Source organism: Moschus berezovskii, chromosome 12 (assembly GCF_049115385.1).
Source record: "Moschus berezovskii isolate FMDL1 chromosome 12, NW_MosBer_1.0, whole genome shotgun sequence".
NCBI classification, from domain to species: domain Eukaryota; kingdom Metazoa; phylum Chordata; class Mammalia; order Artiodactyla; family Moschidae; genus Moschus; species Moschus berezovskii.
The window spans coordinates 30,563,443-30,588,986 of NC_142471.1; the positions used below are offsets into that span (position 1 = coordinate 30,563,443).

Consider the following 25,544-nt stretch of genomic DNA (forward strand, 5'->3'; position numbering starts at 1 on the left):
CTCAAACCGTCATCCCTGCCTGCACCCTGCATCCTTGGCCAGAGGATGTCTGCCAAAGAGCACAACCCACTGCACTGTCCCCCCTCCCCAAAGGAGGAGGGCATCTGACTGCCCACATATCTCTATGGCAACCATCGCCTCCAACTCAAGGTACCCAGAGAGAAAGAAAACAAACAAATAAGTCAACTTAATAGCCAATGTAGAGGAACAGCAAGAGACAGGGGCTGGGAGGAAGACAGCGAGTCAACCCCTGCTTGTCGGGATGGAGAGCGGTCCTCCCAGCCAGGAGGCAGACACAGACCTGCTAAACAGGTCCCAGAATAACTGACAAGAAGCCCACTGTCAGTTTATAGCTTCTCCAATGCTTAGAGACATGTGTTACATCTTTTACTCCAGAGACGCCCAGGTCATTACTAGTCACGGCCCCCATCTTCTCCAGGGCATCCTATTGCCCAGTCTTAACTCTTTTCTGAGTCTGATAATCATTGTCCCAGGGCTACACCTTGCAGTTCTCAATGACCTGACCCATCCATATACCTCCCTACTCGCCACACCTATGAAGAGGACTTCACATTGCTGGGTCTTAACCTATCAGATGAGTTGACTTTGGCAAGCACCCAGCACAAGGTGCAGGGAGAGAAGGTTCAAGGTGTGAGGCACAGGGCCTGACCCTCCCCAGCCCCAGGCACTTGGGAGCATCTCACAAGTCAGGCTGTCAGGCCTGGGCCTTCACAATCTTCAGATCCTGAGGCCCAGCTGCTCGTATTCAGACCAGGCCATTGAGATTTCCAGACCATGAGGCATCATCCTCCACCCAGGACAGACTGCATCTGCTGCTGCACCACCAACTTTGTAATTTGATCAAAAAAGCAATCAAGTTCATCTGGCAGGATTTGTTCCCGAGAAGCCCTCGCCAGTAGCAGCCTCCCTTGATGTTTACAGATTCCCTTCCCTTGGGAGTCTGTTCTGCCGCCTGGTGGGCAGGGGGAGGCTGGGTTTGTCAGAGCTGTTCACTTACTGCATTTCCATCTTAAGTCACCACTGGGGCACAGGGACTAGTGCAAGCCTGGAGTGGCTACCATTGCCCCAAACACAGAGATTCCAAATGCCCCAAACGAAGAGCTAGCCACCCACCACTCCCAATATCCTCCCCCTCCAGGAAAACCAAACTCCCTCAAGCCTTCAGGGATCACTCCTCCTAGCAGCAATCAACATCTCTTACATCTTCATTCTTTTCTATCTGTTCCCTGTATAATTCTCTGCCTAGCTTCCAAGGTCACCCACCCTGAAATTCCAACTCTTCTCCAAGAGCTAAAGCCACAACCCAAAACTGCTAGTTCTTCTTCAAAAGAATCCATAGCCCTTGGAGGCACCCCAGGGAGAGACTGAGATGGGGAATACTCACCCCGAGCAGATAACTTCTTGGTATTGATGATTTTTGCTGCATACTCTTGCGTGGACGTTTTCTTCACACACCTGCGGACCACAGAGAAAGCACCCCTGGAGGGAGAAGGGGGAAAGAACTGGGACACGGAGCAGAGCAGAGTGACACAAACACACGTCAGGTCTGAGGACAGTGATGCTCCCATCACCAGACCTTTAGTCAAAATCACACACACACACACACACCAGTGTAGTGACTATTACCATACAACCTGGGGCAGAAGGATGTGGCCTCTGCAGGTCACTCAACAGATGTGGGTGGCGGACCACCCTACTTCCACGCCCACATCTAGTTCTGGGTAAAGCAGCAGCCCTAACCTCAGGCTGTGCGTCAAGAGCTGGTGGGAGATGCTTAAAGCACACACCTGCTGCATCTCTCGGACAGCCCTGCAGTCCCAGCCAAGAAGAGCGGAGAAGGGAAGACCCTGCCCTTTTCTCAGCAGGAATAGTTGGGGTAGGGGAAGGAAAAATTAGAAAGAGGGTATGTCTTTCTAATACATGTCTCCCTCAACCATGGGGAGGAAAGTGAGACTCAAATCCCCCCAGCCGGCTTCATCCCACTGCATCCTAGCTCAACTGACAGCAAGCAAAGAGAGGATCCAGTTGTGGGTCTCAGACATCAACAACTCCCCTTCCCCATGATATTTCCCTCTACACGCCCCCCACCCCTCAATGAGAGCTCGCACTCTCCAGCTCTGGAAGCATCTAGGGGGGCGAGCTGGGCGGGGGCTGCAGTGGCCAGGCTCGGCGCCGCGGGTGGGGGTGGGGGGCCGGGGCTGGTGCGGCGGCCAGCTCAGTGCGGAGGGGAGGGGGATGCTGCGGCTGCGGCGCGCGGCTCCCGGGACCACTGCAGGGATGGGGGGAGGGGATGGGGGTGCTGCAGCACTGCCCAGCAGCGGGGCTGGGATCCTGGAAGCGGCACTAGCCGGGGGCGGGGCCGGGTACCAAACATCCCCCACACCCGGGCACCGCAGCAGGGTTGGAGCTGCAGGGCCGGGGAGGGTCCCGTCTCAGGCGCGTGGGACATGGGACAGGGTGCTGAGTGAGCTCTTGAACAGAGTGGGGAGGGGGCAGCAAACAGGCGCGGTTGGGATTGGGGGGGGCGCCTGAAGGGTGCGGAAGGGGCGGGGCTGGAGGGCGCCCAGGAGCGCTCCGGGGGCTGCAGTCCCCGCGGCAGCGCGGGGTGCAGCAGCCTGGGCAGCTGCTGCAGGGCGCGGAGGGGGCTGCGGGGCAGGGAGCTGGGGGCGAGGGGGCCCCGGGAGGAGGCTGGCGGGAGAGGCTGGGGGTGGGGCGGGCCGAGGGGGCGCTGCAGCGGCCGGTGCAGGGCCGGGGGGCGGGGCGAGGAGCCGCATAGCGCCCGGGCGGCAGGGGCAGGGTGTGGGGGGCCCCGGCTGGCGGCGGACGAGCCGTACTTGCCGAGCTCCTCGAAGAGCTGGTAGTCGTCGGTGAAGCGGGTGCAGGTGGCTGTGGTGGCCATGCTGGCGGGCGGGCGCGGCGGTGCAGCCCGCGCCGACGTCGGTGCACAGTCACCGCCGCCCGGCCGAGGGAGCAAGAGGAGGAGACGGGGCTGAGCCCGGCAGCACCGCGAGACTTTACCGGGGAGAGCGAGGGAGGGAGAAACACCCCCGCGCCGCCCGCCCGCCCCGCCCCCAGCCCCGCCGGCCCCCGGCCCGGCCCCCGGCCCGCCCCGGGGGAGGGGCCTCCCGCCACCGGCCCCGCCCCGCCCGGGGAGCCGCTGGGGCTGGGCGGAGGCGCCCGGGAGCGAAAGCGGTGGTCTCAGACCCCGGCCACCCGGAGGGGGCTAGAAGGTTCCTGGCCTGTGGGCCTGTCCCAGGGCAGAGCCTACAAGTGCTCAGGATGTGAGTGCGAGTATGCATGTGCTGGGAACGTGCAGGGGTCTGGACCACCGAGTTCTCTGGCGGAGCTCCACACTCGTGTCCTGAGCCACGAGTCCGGCTCACAAGCCGAGAGAGGGCCAAGGTCAAAAACGCCCGTGTCACACTGAACACTTGGGAGACGCCCCCAATCTGTGCAGAGCCAGCTCTCAGCAGCCTTCCCTCGGGAAGCTGACAGTCTAGACTTGTGTAAGCGTCAGGCCCATTATTAGATAAAATCCTTCAGGCACGGTTTGTTCAGGGAGACCAGGCCAGGGCGAAGGATGCAGGTGGAACTCTGCCTTCCTGCACTCCAGCCTTAGAGATGAGAGAATGTTCTCTCTCTGGCCAGCAAAGAAAGGGATGAAGTGGGAACTACTCAGAAAAGGCTTAGTGCAGTGTGGGCTAGAAGAGCAAGTGGAAGCAAGAAGAATAACCCCATTTTCCTTCAGGCACCCTTTGTTTTTTATTTATGGCTCATCACATTGTATAATGATGTGTTTACTGGTATGAGAGGCAGGAGAGAAGAGCATGACTGTCTTAAGTGTGAACTCGGGTTAGACTGCTTGACTTGGGTTTCTGGACGACTCACTGACCAGCTTATGTGACATTGGGCAAGTCAGTTAGTCTATCTGTGCTTCAGTTACCTTATCTGAAAACAGGGAAGAATAATAGTAACTAACTACCTCACAGAGTTTTGAGTATTAATGGACTAAAGCACATAAAGCATTCAGAATAGTACCTGGTAGCTAAGTAGAACTGTGTTCGCTATTTAATATTTGCCTTCCAAGTAAATTGTAATAGGGCCGGGCTGCCTTTGTTCACCGCTCTACTCAGTCAGACCCTTAGTAAATATTTGTGGAATGAAGGGACTCCTTGCTTGGGATGCTGGCAGAGGGAGTTATCATCTCTTTCTCCACTGTCAGAGGATGATAGGAAAGAGACACATAACTGTCTCGGAGGAAGAGAAACAGGCTGGGCAGGTTCCTGACCTGCCTGGGCAGCTGTACCCCTGCAAGTCTAGAGGCCAGCCCCCACTGGGCAGGGCGGAGCTCAGCCAACTGCTGCTGTTCAGTCTTGATTACAGCAGGATGCCCACTGGGAGTCAGGCTTCCATTGTCAGCAGGCTAAGTGGCCTGCCTGGAGAAGGCAGCTGAGAGGCTGAGAGGTTTCCCAGCCTCCCAGGCCTCCTCCCCCAGGGGGTGGGTGGAGCAAAGCTCTCCGGGAGGGCTCCTCTCCTTTCCTTACCCAATAGCCCTTGGAACTGGTTTGAGAACCAGACTGCCCAGTAGGGGTGATTAAGGGAATAGGAAAGGAAAAGAATTAATAGATTGCCTGGGAGAAGGGCAGAGGGCCTAAGGAAAGGGGTGAGGTGACTGAATATCATGCCCCACCCCTCCCCAGGGCAACAGGAAATAAGGCGCTGGGGAGTAAGGCCACTTCCTATCTTGAAGCACAGGGGTAAGAGCCTGGTTCCAAGTGCCAGTGTGGGGCAGGGCAGTGAGATTGTACACACAGGAATGACAGTAAATCATCCATCTTAAAGGCAGAAGTGCAGGCTAGCCTGCACTCCAGTAACAAGGCCTGCATAGTGGTTAATCATCAATGTGTCCTTCCTGAGCCCTCAGGGCAACTTGGTTCCTGACCTCCAGATGCTGAAACTTTTCTTCATTACTGTAAGGCAGAGTGAGAAGATGGAGGGACATCTCACCTCACAGAGCAAGCACAGATCAAGGCTTCTAAGGAGGCCCCTAGGGTATCCCAGGGGAAAACAGAAAAACAAGATTACAAACCTGACCTGTTCTTGACAGAGGGTGAGGGCTCTACTACTTCCCTTTTCCCTCCCTCCCTCACTGCTCTCAACAGCCTCTCTGACGTGACCTCAGAGGTGATTTGGAGACTACAAATGCCTTCGTGTGCACACACAAACACACCCTGGCACACACGTTCCTTGATCCCAATTGCTGTAGCACCCACACAACTTCCAGCCACCGCATGGCAATTAAAGGTAAGATACATATAAATAATAACAAGTTTGCCAGCTCCCTCTGCAAGAGTATCTACAGCAATCTCATGGGGTCCAAGAGTTGTGATGTTCCATTGCAGCTGGTACCCCGGGCAGCTCCAGCACTCAGACCCCCCACAGCACAGGGAATGGGGAATTACACAGGAAATGGATTTCCTGATAATCACCAGAGGGGCCCCACTAGGTGAACCCTCTGTCATTCTGTTGATCTTTCTTTTGAAGGCTCTGAAAATTACACCAAGGACTGCCCCCTGACTGAGAGACACTTACCGTCCTAGTTTTGGAACGCAAGTTTAGAGTAGGTTTGTACATACATGTTCAGTCGTGTCTGATTCTTTGTGACCCTGTGGATTGTAGCCTGCCAGGCCTCTGTCCATGGAATTTTCCAGGCAAGAATACTGGAGTGGGTTGCCATTTCGTACTGCAGGGGATCTTCCTGACCCAGGGATTGAATCTGCATCTCTTGTGTCTCCTGCCTTGGCAGGTGGATTCTTTACCACTGCCCCATAAAGGTACTTACTCTTGAGCTGAGGAAAATGGAGCAGTTCAAAGTGAGGGTTTCTTTTTATTGAAGTATGGTTGATTTACAATGATATGTGAGTGTCAAGTAAACAGCAAAGTGATTCAGTTTTATACTTTTTTCTGGTTATTTTCCATTATAGATTATTACAAGATACCAAATATAGTTCCAGAGTACATCATGAGGAACGCTGGGCTGGAAGAAGCACAAGCTGGAATCAAGATTGCTGGGAGAAATATCAATAACCTCAGATATGCAGATGACACTACCCTTATGGCAGAAAGTGAAGAGGAACTCAAAAGCCTCTTGATGAAAGTGAAAGAGGAGAGTGAAAAGGTTGGCTTGAAGCTCAACATTCAGAAAACAAAGATCATGGCATCTGGTCCCATCACTTCATGGGAAATAGATGGAAAAACAGTGGAAACAGTGTCAGACTTTGTTTTTTTGGGCTCCAAAATCACTGCAGATGCTGATTGCAGCCATGAAATTAAAAGACGCTTGCTCCTTGGAAGGAAAGTTATGACCAACCTTGATAGTATATTAAAAAGCAGAGACATTACTTTGCCGACCAAGGTCCGTCTAGTCAAGGCAATGGTTTTTCCCGTGGTCATGTATGGATGTGAGAGTTGGACTGTGAAGAAAGCTGATCGCCGAAGAATCGATGCTTTTGAACTGTGGTGTTGGAGAAGACTCTTGAGAGTCCCTTATACTGCAAGGAGATCCAACCAGTCCATTCTAAAGGAGATCAATCCTGGATGTTCATTGGAGGGACTGATGCTAAAGCTGAAACTCCAATACTTTGGCCACCTCATGAGACGAGTTGACTCACTGGAAAAGACTCTGATGCTGGGAAAGGTTGGGGGCGGGAGGAGAAGGGGACGACGGAGAGTGAGATGGCTGGATGGCATCACCGACTCTGTGGACATGAGTTTGAGTGTACTCCGGGAGTTGGTGATGGACAGGGAGGCCTGGCGTGCTGTGATTCATGGGGTCGCGGAGAGTCGGACACGACTGAGCAACTGAACTGAACTGAACTGAACTGAACTATGCAGTAAATCCTTTTTGCTTATCTATTTTATGTATAGTAGTTTGTATCTGTTAATCCCATACTCCTAATTTATCCCTTCTGCCCTTCCTTTCTCCTTTGGCAACCATAAATTTGTTTTCTATGTCTGTGAGTCTGTTTCTGTTTTGTCAATAAATTCATTTGTATTATTTTTCTGATTCCACATGTAAGTGACAGCATATGATATTTGTCTTTTACTTCGCTTAGTGTGAGAATCTCTAGGTCCACCTAAGTTGCTGCAAATGGCAATGTTTCATTCTCTTTTTTAAGGTTGAGTAATATTGCATTGTCTATATATATCGCATCTTCTTAAACCAATCTTCTGTTGATGGGCATGAAAATGAGGTATTTAAAAGCAAGAGGGGGCTTCCCAGGTGGCGCCAATGTAGGAGACCAAAGCATGAGGGATGACACTCTTGAAAACAAAGAATAATTACCTGCTTGTTAGGGGTCGTTGTAAAATAAATTTGAAGAGAACTCACTCTTGTACTATAAGGGGTTTTTTAATCCACAGAACCCTATGGGTTACATGGTCATGCCCCAGCAGCTGCTCAATATACTGGGGTTCCATGTAAGATTTTGTTAAGAAAAGAGTCCCTGGCTAAAAGAAGTCCCTGAAAGAAGTCTGAAACCCACTGGACCTTCTGAGGTCCCCTCCAACTCTAAGATTCTATAACTAACTTTGGAGAATTAGGAGTGATGAGATCATGGCCTTTCTCCAAGGACTCTGGGAAATTTTATTGTTTTGAGGCTTTTGAAACTAGTGAGAAGATGTGATAATGAGCATTGGTAACAATGAGAAAGACAAAAGAAAACATTTAAGTAAGTAATTCCCAAACTAGGAGGGGATGTGGGATGCCCCTCTCCCCTGGAAGACACTTCAAATCACAACCATGAACAGAAAAATGGATATGACCCATCCTCAATGAGAACTACTCCCAACAAAGCCACTGACCTTGATGAGAGTGTTTTCCCATCCCCACTATGACTGAGAGCTGATAAAAAGGGTTAAGAACCACAGACTATATCAATGACTGCAATATTTCTTAATGGAGAAGCTGAGGTTATTTTTAAGTGAGGGACTCAATTCCTTTTGGACATAGGGGATGAGATTTTGGGGTGAGGGTGGGGGTTCAGTTTGAATGTGCTCATCCAACCTGTGGGGGCTTCCCTGGTGGCTCAGCTGGTAAAGAATCCGCCTGCAATACAGGAGACCTAGGTTTAATCCCTGGGTTGGGAAGATCCCCTGGAGAAGGGAACAGTTACCTACTCTAGTATTCTGGCCTGGAGAATTCCATGGACTGTTCAAAGAGTCAGACATGACTGAGCAACATTCATATCCAACCTACAGGATCTAGATTGGATTCTTAAAGGCTGAGAATATTTGGGGTGAGGGCTAAAGCATTTGGTGTGAAGAACTGAGGTATTTGTTATACCTATGGTCTGAGATACTGAGCTTGGAGCTCAGAATTTCAGGTGAGTTGTAGGAGTGAGTTTCAGGCGAGTTATGAGGAGTCAAAATAATTGGAGTGAGGGGCTGAGGGGTCAGCAGGGAAGAACTGCCTTCTATTTTCCAGCTAGAGGGCTGGTTCTGAAAGACAGTTGGATTCCGCCTTTGGATCCTGCAAGTCCAGATCAGGGCTCCCTTGGCCTCTCAGCCACTCCACCCTCCACTATCCCCCAGAGACTGTGTGCTCCTTGAGGACAGAGGGTATCAGGTCTTTCTTCCTTGCATCCTCAACTCCTAGCACAAAGCCTGGCATTTAGTAGGTGCTCCACAGGTATTTGTGGAATGAATGAAGTATTGGGGCAAGGGGCTGAGATAGTTGGAGTGAAGAGGGAGCACTGGTAGAAAGGTGACAGAGTTATCATAGCAAAAAAGGAGGAACTGAGGCGGGGGGGGGGGGTGGGGGGGGGGCTGGCTGCCTGCATCAGCAGGAATGGCTTGGGCATGAATAGTGGCATGTGGGGCCCCCTGGTGGGCAGACCTGAGGTGCACAGGGTGCTTGGAGAGAAAGACAAAAAAGCCAGAGAAGACAATAAAAATTACAGTTCTCCATAACATTTGGGGAGAGCTTGCTACACAGAAGACACAGGCACAAAGCACTCAACAGGAGCTATTTTATTTAACCCCCATCACCGCCCTGTGAGTGTAGGAGCCAGCAGCCCCATTTTACAGAAGAGGAAACTAAGTTTAGAAAGGGAAAGCGGCTTGCCTGAGGGCAAATAGCTACTCTGTGGTAGAGCTGGGATAATGTGATTGAAGGGACGTGAATAGAAAGAGATGTGGGGTGGTGTGTGGGTTCAGTTTGAATGTGCTCATCCAACCTGTGGGGGCTTCCCTGGTGGCTCAGCTGGTAAAGAATCCGCCTGCAATACGGGAGACCTAGGTTCAATCCCTGGGTTGGGAAGATCCCCTGGAGAAGGGAATAGTTACCTACTCTAGTATTCTGGCCTGGAGAATTCCATGGACTGTTCAAAGAGTCAGACATGACTGAGCAACTTTCATATCCAACCTACAGGATCTAGATTGGATTCTTAAACCTAACCCACATTTATTCCAATGTAGACCTGGTCCTGAATCCAGGCACTTACTCAGAGGGGACACTGATCCATCCATTCATTTCTTCATTTTATTAAGCACCTTTTCTCTTCCCTGGGTTTCCCGGTGGCTTAGATGGTAAAGAATCTGCCTGCAATGCAAGAGACCCAGGTTCGGTCCCTGGGTTGGGAAGATCCCCTGCAGAAGGGAATGCTTACCCACTCTAGTATTCTTGCCTGGAGAATTTCATGGACAGAGGAGGCTGGAGGGCTACAGTCCATGTGGTTGCAAAAAGTCAGACACAACTGAGAAACTAACACTTTCACTTTTTCTCTTCTAGTTACTGGGGAAGCAGAAGAGAACAACACAACACTAGGACAAAACTCCTGCCCTCAGGGAACTTACACTCTTGTGGGCAGGTGAAGAAACTAGAAAGAAGTCATTTTCGATTGGAATTCTCCAGAGAAAATAAAGCAATGGATCAGAGAGCCAGGAATGGGGAGGGACTAGAGAACTCCTTTAGCTGAAGTTCTTAGCTCTGGCTGCCCTGGGAAAGTGATTTGTAAGGGAGAGACCTAAATGATGATAAGGAGCTGGTCACTTCAAGATCTGGGACAAGACCATTCCTGGGGGAAGACAGAGCAGTGATAGCCTGAGAAAAAATATTCAAGGGGTGGGAAGAAGGCTGGTATGGTGGGAGCAGGGTGGGCAAGTGGAGAAGTAGGAGGAAAGTAAGACCCAGAGCCTTGTCAAAGCCCGCCGCCGTCTGGTACAACTGCCCGAGTGCTCCTTTCACAAGGACAGGCTGCCTCTGTGCTCACAGAGGCACAAGACCCCAGACCCCAACTCAATGTGATAAGATCCCTTGATCAGAGATGGACATAAATCTGGGCCTGAAGCTGGAAATGATATTCCTTGGATACCATAAAGGAGGGTCATGAGACGAGCACAGGATGACCTCTCAGCAGTCTAGGGCCTCTGGGAGTGGTGTGCAGAGGGGTTCTTGCAGAAATAACCAATGTTGTTACTCTGCTTCTTACAAAACCATCTACTGACCCTGAGTTTTGGTGAAGGGTAGTACAGAGAATATGTCAGGATGCCAAGCAAGGAGAACAGGCAACTCATGTTCAGAATATTCAAACTTCTTGATGGCTTTCAGGGAATGGTTTTTAAAGGCAACACTAGGGGTGAGGGTTGCAGGGTGTGTATCAGCTCAACAACTTTGTTCTATTTGGTTGGTGGTAAGGTAACAGGGTGATGTTTTGGGAATCTCCATCATTAACTTTCTGGTTCCAACCAGTCTGGGGTCTAGAGCGTGTGGTCAGAGTATAGTCACCATCCTCCACCTGGGTCAGGGTGGGGGATAGTTTCTGCAGAACAAGTCAAAGATATGCATCGGATTGTTATCTGTATCTCTTCTGGAAGAACTCGGAGTCCTGTGATTATTTTGATCATTAACTGCTCAAATCTGCTCTTTGAAATTCCAGGAAGGCCTAGGAGACTAAAGCTTTTCCTATAAACAAGAAATAGGTAGACACAGAGGATCTCTTGTATCCAGGAAGACTCTAGAGTCTTGTTCAGTTTCAACATCCCCTCAGTCCATTTAGATAACCATCTCCCCAGAATGGGTAAGCTTCAGTCCTAACTCTTATAAGGGATAGAAAGATGGGCCAGAAATAGTTCCTGCCTTAAAGGAGCTTTATTCACTGGGGACAAGAAGATAAGCATGGTAATAGAAGGACAATATGAAAAATTAGCACCACAGTACAAAGGGCTGCGGGAATCACATTTCCCCTCCTCTGCCTAGCCTCCATTTCTCTGCTCAGTTGTCACTTTCTCAGAGTGGTTTTCCCTGGCCTCTTGACCAGATCAAATCCCTAACATGACAGCCCCCCAAAGTCCACACACCACTCCTTCAAAGCACTTGTCTCATGTGTGATCTCACATTTGTCTGTATGATTATACCTCTTTTGTGTAGGGTGTTTATATTCATCCTGGTATCCTCCATGTCTAAAGCACCTGGGATACAGTGGGTACTCAGTAAATGCAAAGAATATAAAAGCAAAGTTCTATGGGACTTTGGGGCTTCCCAGGTGGTGCTAGTGGTAAAGAACCCACCTGCCAATGCAGGTGATGCAAGTGGCGTGGTTCAATCCCTGGGTGGGTAAGATCCCCTGGAGGAGGTCATGGCAACCCACTCCAGTATTCTTGCCTGGAGAATCTCATTGACAGTGGAGCCTGGCGGACTCCATTGGGTCACAAAGAGTCAAAAATGACTGAAGCTCGCATGCATGCATGGGACCTTTAAAGGGGGAATAATCAGATCAGTTGGAATAATCAGAAAATGGAGATAGAAGAAGGGAAAGGATGTTGGCAAATGGGGGTGGAGATGGGAGGGCATTGCTGGCAGGGAAGAGAATGCGGGGAGTTCCCTGGTGGCCTAAAGGTTAGTTTTCTGACTTTCACTGCCACGGTCCGGCTTCAAGGGTTCAATCCCTGGTCAGAGAACTGAGGAGAAAAAAAAGAAGAGAATTTGAATCAGGCCTTGAGATACGGAGGGCCTGGCAGATATTTGGACGACTGTGTGGTCAGGGGAGGGCATGAAAAGGAGAGAAACAGGACCAGCCAGATGAAAAATAGTGTCTGGCTGAGGATATGCTTACAGGTCAGGCAGGGATGGCCTCAGGAAGGACCAGTGTCCAACTTTCTGGATTCCAGAGCAGGTCCCAAGGCTCTTAGATTCCAGTCCTGAGTTGCAGATGATCACACATCAGATATTCTTACTTGAATGTCCTGCTGGACCCCCAAATACAACATGCATGGTTGGTTTATGGTTCTGATACGGTCCATTTTCTTGGCAGTGCTGCCATTTTGCATGCTCTTGACCATGAGTCTAAGGATGGAGAACTTGGAGATCCTGGGGGCAGAGAGGTGTGGAAGTTGGACCTCTACCCCAAAAGGGCAGTGATTCTGCTTGTCCACTAGAGGCCGCAGTAGGCCTGGTTTTAGAGAGCCAGCAGGGCTGTGGCTTGCTCAGTCGACCCCACCCCTAGGAGTCATTTCCAACAGCAAGTCTGTTCTAGAACCCAAGGCCACAGAGAGGGCCTATCAGTGTCTCTGGCTTCAGTTTCTTCTGATAGGTCATCAGATTCCCAGACCTGGGACAAGTTAGCTCCAGAAAAAGTTGCTGATTGCAGCTAGATAGCAGGAGAAGCACCAAGTAGTTCCAGATGCCCCTGAATTAGCCAAATCAAGGAATGTATATGGAGCGACCTACTGAGTTCTTGCCCGGTACCATGCAGTGTCCTGGACTCCGGATCTATCTCGGTGAACGAGATAGACTCTGTTCCTGCCCTCCCTGCTCTTATGATCTAAGGAGACAGTTAAACATAAAATCTAAAATAAGCTGCGAACATGGTTTAAATTCCAAGATTAGTTTTCCTTGCATCTTCAGTTCACTGTGGGTCAACCCATGTGATATCCACCTGATCTAGAGAAAGGAAATAAAGGCAAGAAACAGAGAAAAGAACCTTTGCCCATATTTGGAGAATCGCTGCAGGGCCCCCTCCTCTCTTGAGGTGGAAGGATTCCCAGTGTCGCCTAGCACATCTGAGGGTGTCTGGGGGCAAAGAAGTTCCAGGGCACATCACCACAGCCTTTCTGGTCTCCTTTCTCCAAGCAGCCTAGGAGCTTTGCTTGGGAAGGGAAGTAGATTCCCCAGACTTTGGAGTGTGACCCAGACTTCTGACTTTCTCATTGTTTTCTCTTTACCTCTTTCTTTTCTTTGTTCCTGGTCCTCAGGTTATCAGCAAATCATTATATTTACCAGATGAATAGTATGTTCAGGGCACTTTTTTTTTTTAAAACCAGGAAACATGAGATTAAGGAAGTTGCAAGAATTGAATAGATAACTAAAGAGAGGCATAGAGATAGACACCCAGGCAATGCAGCATTTTGATAAGGGCAAATTGGTAGCTGCAGGCAGTCATTGTCAGGGTTGATCCCTGGGGGCTCAGGTGGTGGGGGAGTTTTCCTTCCTAGACAAAGTGACCAGGCTAAGGATAAGCCCTCACTCTGCCCCGTGGTGGGGTTTCTCTAGAAAAGGCATCCTTAGAGAAGAGAAAGAAGGGTGAAACATTCCCCGCACCCCAGCTGTTCATTCCACTGTGCCTGGACAAGGGCTCAGAGGTCCCTGTGCTCAACATTCCTGAGAAGCAGCTTCTGAGTCAGAGTCCCAGAAACAGCTGAGGCAGCTTCAGGCTGGAGTCTTGGCTCTCTTTTCCCCTTTTCTGTCCAAAAGCAACTCCCTCCCTAGCTATTTGGATGTGACTAGAAACCCAAGCAGGGATCTGGTTAGGATCCTGGCTCAGCCAGTCTGTAAAATGCATTTGGTCCCCACATCCCCTCCTGGGCAGCAGCCCTCAGGTTAAGGCATGTTCCCAATGCCACCTGTGCCAGGAAATCCAGGGGAGAGGGAGACTCATCCTTTGCGTATAAGTTTCAGTTCCCAATGCGGCCATTGTTGGACTGCCCTCCAGAAAGGGGGTCTTAACTGGCAACGGGCTTAAGACAGCAGCGCTCACTGGGGCAATCTGCCCGTGCCTCCTCACTGCCTGGGCGTGGGACCCAAGACATGCCAGGGCAATGCCAGAGAGCTGACTCAGGGGGGCGGCATGAGGGAAATGAAAAACCCTTTGCCCCCGCCAGCTAGAGAGACGATGAAGCTGCCCTGATGCCTGTTGTGACCACCCTGTAGTGCCAGACCATTCACAGCCACTGATGCACTAAGCCCCACATTTCCTGGGGCCACCAACAGAAGGCCAAGGTTCCCCTTCTCTATATATACTCCCCTCTCTCTATAAAGACCTCTAGATGCACAGGTCTAGGTTCCCAGACTCCTTTCTGCAACTGATTCAGGCAAATCACGGTCACTTTGTTGACTATGACCTTGGGCAAGTCACTTGCTGTGGTGAATCCTAGGTTCCTTATATTTAAGGTGGGACAAATCATACCTGCCTGCTTCATGGGACTGCAATAAGGATTAAATGAGATCACATCTGTGAAGGTAACATAAACTATGAAACACATTTATAGCGTATTATTATTGTCGTGGTTATTCCTGTGATGGCCATTATAGCCACCGAGCCCTGAACCTCAGAGTCTTCCTCTTTGCTCTTTTGTTGGACAAGTTGCTCAAAAGCCAGTGCTGACACCTAAGTGAGTCCTGAGCCCAAGAAGCATTGAGCTCTTCTGCCTGGTGCTGTGTTGCCAGCTCAGGGATGCAGCTCCCACCACCTCAGCTCTGTTAAACTGGTTCTTTCCCTTCTAATCAGACTCTCTCAGTCCAGTTTGCTTGCGGTGATGACAAAGGAACTTAAAATAGCACAGGTTCTGCGAACACTGCTGGAGACAGCTTGGCAGAATGTGGTGCCTGTCCCCCGTGGGCCTGTCTGGGCATCTCAGCCAGGCACAGCTCTCTGCCCTCCAGGGCCTGGTGTGGCTTCCTCTGTGCAGCACCAGGATGACAGTGCCTCCAGTCAGCACTCTGGGAGCCTGAACTGGGTGACGACCGGAAAGCTGGCTCGGCCAGAGGTGCCAAGAGAAGGGGCTCTTGGCTTCCTGCATCAGCTCCTCACACACAGTCATGGGACCTCTCCTTGCACCAGGGGGCCAGGTGAGCTGGACCAAGATGGTGCAGAGCAGCAGCTGTCTTGTGGCTCTCGTGACTGGGAACCAGGAGATTCTGATTCTGAGGACCCTGGGGCTGGCAGGCTCAGGCTTGTCACTCTTGCTGCAGAACCAGTTTGGTGTAGGCGGCTGCTGGGCCTGCTGTGCGGCTCTGAGACTTCCCATGGGGCCTTCATGTGATTTACCCTGGTGGGAGTGGTGGCTGCCGGGGGCACATTCAAATGAGGAAGCACACTTCAGGGAGCTGCGAGTAGGAGCTGCCATTCCAGCTGCTATGGCACTGCCCAACCCCTCTCTAATTCCCCGTATTTTAAGCAGTCACTGCCACCTGGCATGGGTTTCCACCCTTAGAAACTTTCGCATTCAACTCTTTTCTTAAACATCCTTTAGCAAACATGTTCCCTTTCCTGGGTGATTGATGAAGTCTTAGCTTACATCAGGAATCCCAAACTGATGCTTTGTTGGCTAAATCCAACCCTTAAACCTGTTTTTGTTGACATGCACAATTCTTACTGGGAAGTAATCTTTCTTAACATTCTGTGTCCTTGGTTTCTTCCAGAGGCAGACCCTGAGATAAGGCTTCAGTTGCAAGTAGTTAATTTTGGAAAGTAATCCTGGGAAAGCATGGAGTGGAGAAGTGGGACAGAGGAAGGAAGGGATCCAGGGCAAGTTATCAAGGAAATTACCATATGGGCATCTGAAGCTTAATTCTTTCCGGGGAACTCAGGGAAACAGTGTAGAACACGTGTCTCAAAGTTATCTCAACTGAGAGGCAGGGGCATTAGTATATTTATCCACTACACCCATCAGTCATTCATTGGTTGGGAGCTGCTGCCGTGTGGGGGCAGTGGTGTTAATTCCTGGGGAACATCCAGCCTGCTGTACAGTAGGGAAGAGTGGGCTCCAAAGGCCAGAGGAAGCTGAAACTGACAACAACTGCTACAAAAGGGGAAATCTAGCAAAATTGGTCCTCAGTTCCTACTTGACAACAATTTGTGGTAGCTGAGTAGCAGTTGCTTCCTTTAAAGGAGACAAGAAGTCTCCAGTCTGCCATAGTCTCTACTCCCTGCCCACCCCCAACGTCCTACACTCAGCCTGCTTTACTCTTTACATTATCTGCTTAGCCTTAGTTTTTGTGTTTGTGACCTCTGGTTTATGTCTATGCATGGGCTATGAATCCCACTGTCTCTGTTTCCAGTAGGCTGTTTCTTATTCTTCTCTGCATCCCACAGGGAAGCTAGCCCAGTGATTCCAACAGACGCTGACTGATTACTTCTGTTTCTGTAGCCCTGTACTCTGAATTGTTAACTTCTTTGCACTGAGTCTTAGATCACCTTACCTCCATGTTGTTACACGTGCTGAGTCAGAGCATGTGAAATAGACCCTCACTTTGGGGACTGACTTGGGGAGGCCCTTGGTTATCTCTTCAACATCTCCTACCTGATTGGCTTTCATCTGCCTCAGGTCAATTCCTCTGCCTGGAAAGTTCTTTTTACTCCTTGCTGCTGCTGCTGCTGCTAAGTCGCTTCAGTCGTGTCCGACCCCATAGACAGTTCTGTGCGACCCCATAGACAGCAGCCCACCAGGCTCCCCTGTCCCTGGGAGTCTCCAGGCAAGAACACTGGAGTGGGGTGTCATCGCCTTCTCCATTTTACTCCTTAAGATAGGCTAACTCATATTCACGGAGAAGGCAATGGCACTCCACTCTAGTACTCTTGCCTGGAAAATCCCATGGACGGAGGAGCCTGGTGGGCTGAAGTCCACGGGGTCGCTAAGAGTCGGACACGACTGAGCAACTTCACTTTCACTTTCCACTTTCATGCATTGGAGGAGGAAATGGCAACCCACTCCAGTGTTCTTACCTGGAGAATCCCGGGGATGGGGGAGCCTGGTGGACTGCCGTCTGTGGGGTCGCACAGAGTCAGACACGACTGAAGCGACTTAGCAGCAGCAGCAGCAGCAACTCATATTCACCCTCTACGACTTACCTTAAAAATCACTTCCTCAGTGAAGCCTTCCATATCATTCATCCCTCCACCCCTTACGAGGTTATGTCTTCCACCATACATTCTCATAGTGCATTGTGTTGCTCCTTAACATATTTACAATAATTACATGAAAGTGAAACTGGCTCAATTGTGTCTGACTCTTTGCAACCCCATAAACTGTAGCCTGCCAGACTCCTCTGTCCGTGGAATTCTCCAGACTAGAATACCAGAGTGGGTAGACATTCCCTTCTCCAGGGGATGTTCCCAACCCAGGGATCAAACCTAGGTCTCCCATGTTGCAGGGCAATTCTTTACTGTCTGAGCCATCAGGGAAGCCTGGTTACATACTTATTTGTAAAATTTGTATTTACCCTGGAGTCCCATCGTTCAATCAGTTAACTTATGTAAACCCAACTATAAACACTCAGCTAAAAGAGCCAGAAACAAATAAATTACTTTATTTAAAGTCACTTTCCATCATTAAAACCAGATCTCAACACCTATTGCCCCAGGGTCATGAACAAAGTACAAAGAGAAATAGATGTTATTGCTTGACTTTTGTGCTTCTAAATGTCAAGGTTCTGGTGAATTAAGGGATCTTCAAGAATAATTTTGCAATCTTTGACTCATGAACTTATTTAGAATCTATTACCACCCCACAAACACACAGAAGATGGAAATCCACCATACTATCTTTCTCTCCTTCTAGATTGAATTTCCATGAGGACAGACAAGATGCTTGCCTCCATCATTGCTGGATCCTTGAGTCTAGCAAAATGCTTAACATGTAGTAAGTATTCAATAAATGTTTGTTGGATGGATGGTGGAATGATGGGTGATGGATGGATGGATGATGGAGGAAGGATGATCAGAACTTCAAGGACTAGAGCTATAGGAAATGCACCTGGAAATAAGCTGAAACTTAATGTGATGTAACTACCTACCTGCTTGGGAGGAGAAAAGATGAAGGCATTGAGGTGGCTGAACTACTGCAATTGAACGGTCTCCCTAAAGGCCTGCACTTCTACAGTAAATCTCACATTCTACTTTCCCCCACATCAAGATTTCTGGATTAGAGCCTTATCCCAGACAGCTCAGCCACCTGTGAGTCACTGCACAACACTGCTGTAGCCCTTAGGGCTCAGACAGTGCACACCATCCGGCGGCATGGATTCCTAGCCCAAATCAAAATTTCCACATAACCCCCTACTGTGACCCTGCTCATGACTCCCTTCCTACCCTAACCTAGAACATTGCTTTGACCCAATTCCAACCCTGATCTTGATCACAGTTGTTTTTACAGCCCTAGTGGCCTGTCCTGACCTTGACTCTCATCTTGACCCTAACCTTGGCCCAGACACATCCTTCCTTCTGATCTTGAATATATTATAATATTATACATCTATGCTCTTTTGGCTTTATTTATAGAACTTTTATACAGATTATTTAATTTGATGTTTACAACTCTATGTAATCATGTCTATTTTACAAATGAGAAAACTGAGACTCTGAAAAATGCCCAAGGTCACACAGCTAGTAAATCAGGGAACCCTGATGAAATTCAGGTCTTCCTGCTCTAAATTCAGGGCTACAAGAGTGTGGGTTACTGAAGTTACACATATGGTCTCCATTGTGGCAAAGCAATCCTAGATAATCAAAGACTTCAGGGTACTAACAGTAGTGCTGACAATTATAATTACCTTAACTTACTGGGCAGTTTCTCTGTGACAAGTAAAAATCTCTCTCCATGTGGTTATCTTACTTAGTATGGACCACAAGGCTATGGACGTCTGTAACCCCATTTTACAAGTGAGGAAATCATGGCTTTTGGAGGTTAAATAATTTGCTCAAGGTCACACAGCTAATGAGGGACAAGACAGAATTTGAACCCAAGTCTTTCTGACTTTAAATGCAGTTCACTTCAACCTTTACAAAGAATTGAGATGGCAGCATGGAGCAGCAAGGAACCTTCGTCCTGCAATCATGTTCCCACTATACCTTTTGGGCTGCATTGCCAATTCCAGAGTGTTGTGTTTGATTACCAAAACTGTGTCAAAAATGAATCAAGCCTTGGTAGGACTGACTCACTGTGGTGTCTGTCAGCTCTACAAGGAGACAGGAAGCCTCAGTGGGCCACAGCCAGCTGACCACTGCCTAGTGGATGAAGGTCCCAGAAGCATCCACCACAAGCCCTGTGGCCGTTAAACGTGGAAACTCACATGCCAAAGAAGCTCCCAGACTTAAGACTCATTTTAAAAACCAGACCCACCAATCCCCAATTCTTTTTCCATACTCAGCTCTACCCCCTAATAGGGCTCCACTTTGGCCGGCTTCTCTGTGTTTCATCTCTGACTCCCACACTTTATCCATTTTCCTCATGGACAGATTGCTTTGTCTCTGTCCCAGTTACCATGCCCATTTCAGCTCAAGGCTCTGAACGTCTTTTTCATGTTCTGTTTCTCTGAATCTTATTCTCAATGCCTTGTCAATCCCTGAGTCCTAGGGTCCCCCTGTTTTGCAATTATTTTTTGTAAAATACACATAATGTAAAGTTTTCCATTTTTAACCACTTTTTACATTTCAGTGGTATTAAATACATTCAGTTTGTTGTGCAACCAAAGTTCATTTCCAGAACTTTATCATCATTTGAAACAGAAACTCTGTATCCATTAAACAATATTTCCTCCAAACATCTGGTAACCTCTACTTTTTCTGTCTGTATGAATTTGCCTATTCTATGTACTTCATAGAAGTGGAGTCATACAATATGTAGCCTTTTGAGTCTTGCTTATCTCACTAAAGAATGTTGTCAAGGTTCATGCATATCATCCCATGTGTCAGAATTTCATTCATTTTTAAGGCTAAAAAATATTCCATTGTATGTCTATGCCACCTTTGGTTTATTCCAATGCCAATGGGCAGTTGGGTTGCTTCAGCTTTTGACTACCATGAATAATGCCACTATGAACATGAACTACGAACTATGCTCAGTCCTTCAGTCGTGTCTGACTCTATGTGAGTCCGTGGACTGTAGCCCACCAGGCTCCTGTGTCTATGGGATTTTCTAGGTAAGAAAACTGGAGTGGGTTGCCATTTCCTTCTCCAGGGGTTCTTCCCCACCCAGGGATCCAGCCTGGGTCTCCTGCATTGCAGGCGGATTCTTTACCATCTGAACCATCAGATGAACATGCCTGAGCAAGTATTCTGTTTCAGTCCCTGCTTTCAATTCTTTTGGGTATGTACCTCGGAGTGGAATTGCTCGAGCATACGGTAATTCTATGTTTAATTTTTTGAGGACCTGCCAAACTGTTTTCCACGGTGTCTGCATCATTTTACTTTCCTACCAGCAATGCACAAGGGTGCACTGTGCACCCTAATTTTTTCCACATCCTCACCAACACTTGTCATTTTCCACTATTTTGATAAAAACCATCCTAATGGATGTGAAGTGGTATGTGAGATCCCTTTGGACCACAGCACTCCACAAGTCCAAGTGTTCCAGATTCCCAAGGTCTGCTTTGCTCCCTGGGGATCCCATGAGGCTCCCCGGCTCGAGAATTGGTATTTCCAGCCAACACACTTCTTTCTTTCTGTGCCCTCTGACCTCTCTTCCAGGCTCTGACAAGATGCTGCCCTTGTCTCTGCCTTTTGCTTATGGAGAATTGGACCCAGAAGTAGCACAGACTTTGGCAAGAATACAAATTAGATTTCTTTAGGACCTACAATCTTCTGAGCTCCTTTTTCCATGTTAGCTTCCAGACCAGAGACAACTGTGCTGGCTCCACGTGACCGACTTTATGACTTTGACCTGCCACTGACCTCAGCACTAGAACACCATCCAGCTGCCTCAAGCGAAACTGTTTATTGGTCTTACCAGGACCTAAGGGAACAACTTACATTCTAGCTACCCCCCGGGGGCTATCTAAATCAAGACTTCCCTGAGCCCCTTCCTTTGCTGCGGCTCATATTTGGTGGTTTAGGTCTTCAAGACAGATCCTGGGTGTGGTGATTCACCTCCTCACGAGCCTTGTGACTCCTCGAGGGGAGCTTGGAGACCTGGAATTTTGGTTATGATTCCCTGTTCATATTCCCAGAACCCAAACTCTCTGGGGCAACATTTGTTTATACTGTTTAATGCTTACGTCCTCTCCATAGACTTCTGATGTCAAGGGCAAGGGTGTGTCAAACCTGGCCCCCTGTCCTCAGGCTTTGCTTCAGCCCAGACCTCACCCCTTCACTTAAATTCTTTTTCTTTCAGCCACTTCTTTCTTCCATGGAAGCAGGTGGAAAGGACATCCCTCTGCTTTCACAAAATAGGAAACAGAGGCCCATGGAGGGAAGTGAGTCACCCAGGTTCAAAGGTGGATTCAGCAACTGAGATGGGAATGGAACTCCATTCTCTGACTCTGAAACCACAGCTCTCAGCATGGCAGTCACCCGCTTCCTTAAGAGGAAGCTCTCGGCTCATGCTTGGAGACACGGCCTTTGTACTTGATGGGTGCCTCTGGGATTGGACAGTGGGACTCTCTGCCCTCAGTTGAAACTATTGTTCTGGCCTTCAAATATGGATTTCATGGTTCAGCCTTTTAAAGGAACTTTCTAAAGATCTTTATAAAGTAAAGCATATGACCCTGAAAGTTTGGAAAAACAAAAGTCCCTAATGAATAGGAACAAAGTCAGCTATACACGAGTCTGGGTCCCGTTTCCTCCTTGAATTCTCACTTCCCCTTGGTGTCCTCTTATTTCAGTTCTTACTCCCCCTCTTCGTTCAACACTGGGGGTTTATCATTTCCCCATTCCCTCCAGCCCAAGCCCAGACAAAACGCAAGTTACTTTCTTAAGTTCGTTTATTTTCATTGAGACCAGTGGGAATTTTCAGCTTTACTAAAAATCTTATACACGTCCTTGTTCAAGAACTTACAGTGCTTTCCTGGAGCCTATGTTATCAAATATAGACTTCTTTTTGGCTTTTAAGACTTTTTATAATCTGACTTCACCCTACCTATCTGTACGAGGTTCTCACTGCTCTTCGATGTAAATGCTCCCTAATTGGGCAAGATTTATCACTGCTTATGTACACATGCATACACAAACATACACAGAGTTAAACACATACAAAATGTACTCTCCATAATATATACAATGTTTATTTAAGCTCCTGTCTTGCTTAGAACTTCTTTTTTCCTGTCCTCTATCACTTCTAACATGACTCATCCTTTAAAGATTTGTTCAGGTCCAGGAAATCTCTAATTTCAGTGTCTCTATTCTCTAAGTTTTTACTTCATTTATGGTCAGTGTACATAATGTTTAATGTTAACAGTGGTTTTTTTTAAAAATTGTGGTTAAACAAAACAAAACACACAACACAGGGACTTTCCTGGTGGTCCAGTGGCTAAGACTCTGTGCTCCCAATGCAAGGGGCTGGGATTTGATTCCTGGTCAGGGAACTAGATTTTACATGCTGTAACTGAGAGCTCACATGTTTCAATTAAAGACCCTGCATGCCACAACTAAGGATCCCATATACCACAACTAACTTTATTTGGCACAACCAAATAAATAAATAACTTAAAAAACACATAACAGAATTTACCGTCTTAATTCTTTTTGAGTGTATAGTTCAGTAGTGTTAAGTATATTTACTTTGCTGTGCAACAGCTCTCTTGAACCTCGTCATGTTGCAAAATTAAGCTTCATGTTTTAAGCTCTGAGACAGAGAGGGCCCCAGTAAACAAAATCAGAAGTGAAAGAGAAGTTACAGTTGACCCAGAAATATAAAGGATCATAAGAGATTACTGTGAAAAATTATATGCCACAAAATTGGACAACCTAGAAGAAATGGATAAACTCTTAGAAATATACAATCTCCCAAGACTGAACCAGAAAAAAATAGAAAATATGAGCGGACTGATTACCAATAATAACATTGAATCAGTAATCAAAAAACAAACAAAAGTTCAGGGCCAGATGGCTTCTCAGGTGAATTTCACAAAACATTTATAGAGGAGTTAACACTTACCCTTCTCAAACTATTCCAAGAAGTTGATAGGAAAGGCATACTTCTGAACTCGTTCTATGATGCTAGCGTCATCCTGACATGAAAACCAGGCAGAGACACCAAACAAAAAAGAAAATTTCAGGCTAATATCACTGATTAACATATATGCAAAATTTTTCAACAATATATTAATAAACTGAATTCAACAATATGTTAAAAGGATCATACTCCCCTATGGCAGGTATACAAGGAAGGTTCAATATCCACAGATGAAATGATGTAATATGCCACATTAACAAAACGAAGACTCAAGATCATATAAGGATCACAGTAAATGCAGAAAAAGTTTTTGACAAAGTTCAACATACATTTGTGATAAAAGCTATTTAAAAAGATGGTACAGAAGGAACATACCTCAACACAATAAAGGTTGTATGTAACAGAACCATAGTGAATATCATATTCAATGATAAAAAGCAGAAAGCATTTCCTCTAAGTTTGGGAACAAGACAAGGATGCCTATTCTCATCAATTTTAGTCAACATAATATTATAAGTCCTAGCCACAGCAAACAGACAAGAAACAGAAATAAAAGACATCCAAATTGGAAAAGAAGAAGTAAAACTGTCACTATTTGCAGGTGACATGATACAACATATGGAAAATCCTAAAAGCTCCTCCAAAAAGCCATTAAAAAATGAATTTAGTACACTTGCAGGATACAAAATTAATATATAGAAACCTCTTGCATTTTGAGACACTAATAACAAACTACCAGAAAGATAAATTAAGGAAATAATACCATTTATAACTGCATCAAAATAATGAAATACCTGAGAACAAATCTAACCAAGGGGGTGAAAGATCTGTACTCTCAAAACCATAACACATGGGTGAAAGAAGTTAAAACTGACACAGACCATTGGAATGATATGCCATGCTCATAGACTAGAAGAATTAATACTATTAAAATGTCCATACTACCCAAGGAAATCTACAGATTCAAAGCAATCCCTACCAAAATATCAAAAATATTTTTCACCAAACTAGAATAAATAATCCTAAAATTTTTATGGAAACACAGAAGACCCCAATTAGCCAAAGCAATCTTAAAAAAGAAGAACAAGGCTGATGGTATCAGTCCCTGATTTCAAACTACACTACTAATACAGTAATCAAAACAGGATGGCACTGGCACAAAACAAAACACATAGATCAATGGAATAGAGATCCCAGAAATAAGCTTATTCTTACATGGTCAATTAAAATACAACAAAGGAGGCATGGGCTTCCCAGACGGCACTAGTGGTAAAGAACCCACCTGCAATGCAGGAGACCCAGGTTCGATCCCAGGAAGATCCCCTGGAGAGGGAGATGGCAATCCACTCCAGTAATCTTGCCTGGAGAATCTCATAGACAGAGGAGCCTGGCAGGCTACAGTCCATAGGGCCGAAAAGAGTCAGACATGACTGAATCGACTTAGCATGTAAAGGAGGCAAGAATATACAGCCTCTTCAATAAATGGTGTTGGGAAAATTGGACAGCTACTTGCAAAAGAATAAAACTGAACAACTTTCTCAAGCCATATACAAAAATAAACTCAAAATGGATTAAAGATTTAAATGCAAGACCTAAAACTATAAAACTTCTAGAAGAAAACATAGGCAGTATACTCTTCAACAACAGTCTTAGCAATAATTTTTTGGATCTGTCTCCTCGAGCAAAAAATACAAAAGTAAAAATAAGCAAATGGGACTACTTCAAACAAAAAGCTTTGTACAGTGAAAGAAACCACCAAAAAAATGAAAAGACTGCCTACTGAATGGGAAGCTGCTGCTGCTGCTAAGTCGTTTCAGTCGTGTCCAACTCTGTACGACTCCATAGACGGCAGCCCATCAGGCTCCCCCGTCCCTTGGATTCTCCAGGCAAGAACACTGGAGTGGGTTGCTATTTCCTTCTCCAATGAATGAAAGTGAAAAGTGAAAGGGAAGTCACTGAGTTGTGTCCAACTCTTAGCGACCCCATGGACTGCAGCCTACCAGGCTCCTCTATCCTTGGGATTTTCCAGGCAAGAGTACTGGAGTGGGTTGTCATTGCCTTGTCTGACTGAATGGGAAGAGATATTTGCAAATAATATATTTGATCTGGAGTTAATATCCAAAATATATAAAGAACTCATACAACTCAGTATTTTTTTAAAAAGTCAAATAATTCAATTAAAAAATTGGCAAAATGTCTATTGACCTAAATAGACATTTTTCCAAAGATGACATACAGATGGTCAACAGACACATAAAAAGATGCACAACAGCACTAATTATCAGGGAAGTGAAAATCAAAACCACGAGATACTACCTGATACCTGTCAGAATGACCATGACCATTAACAAGAAAACAAC

At 47.3% G+C, this 25,544-nt stretch overlaps 1 protein-coding gene across 23 annotated transcripts in view; it reads right to left on the reverse strand.

Annotated features, from left to right (window-relative positions):
• CAMK2G (calcium/calmodulin dependent protein kinase II gamma) overlaps nt 1–3,042 on the reverse strand; it is a 54,506-nt gene extending 51,464 nt beyond the window's left edge. For 8 of the 23 annotated variants that reach the window (XM_055425422.2, XM_055425424.2, XM_055425423.2 and 5 more), the window contains exons 1-2: nt 2,856–3,041; nt 1,406–1,500 (exon numbers count right to left, since the gene is read on the reverse strand). In XM_055425422.2, the coding sequence (XP_055281397.1) occupies nt 1,406–1,500; nt 2,856–2,920 (160 nt within the window). In that variant the 5' untranslated portion in view covers nt 2,921–3,041. Of the gene's footprint in view, nt 1–1,405; nt 1,501–2,855 lie in introns of all 23 variants that reach the window. The other 15 variants (XM_055425427.2, XM_055425435.2, XM_055425420.2 and 12 more) reach the window with 5 other exon arrangements.
• Between the last annotated feature and the right edge of the window lie 22,502 nt (nt 3,043–25,544).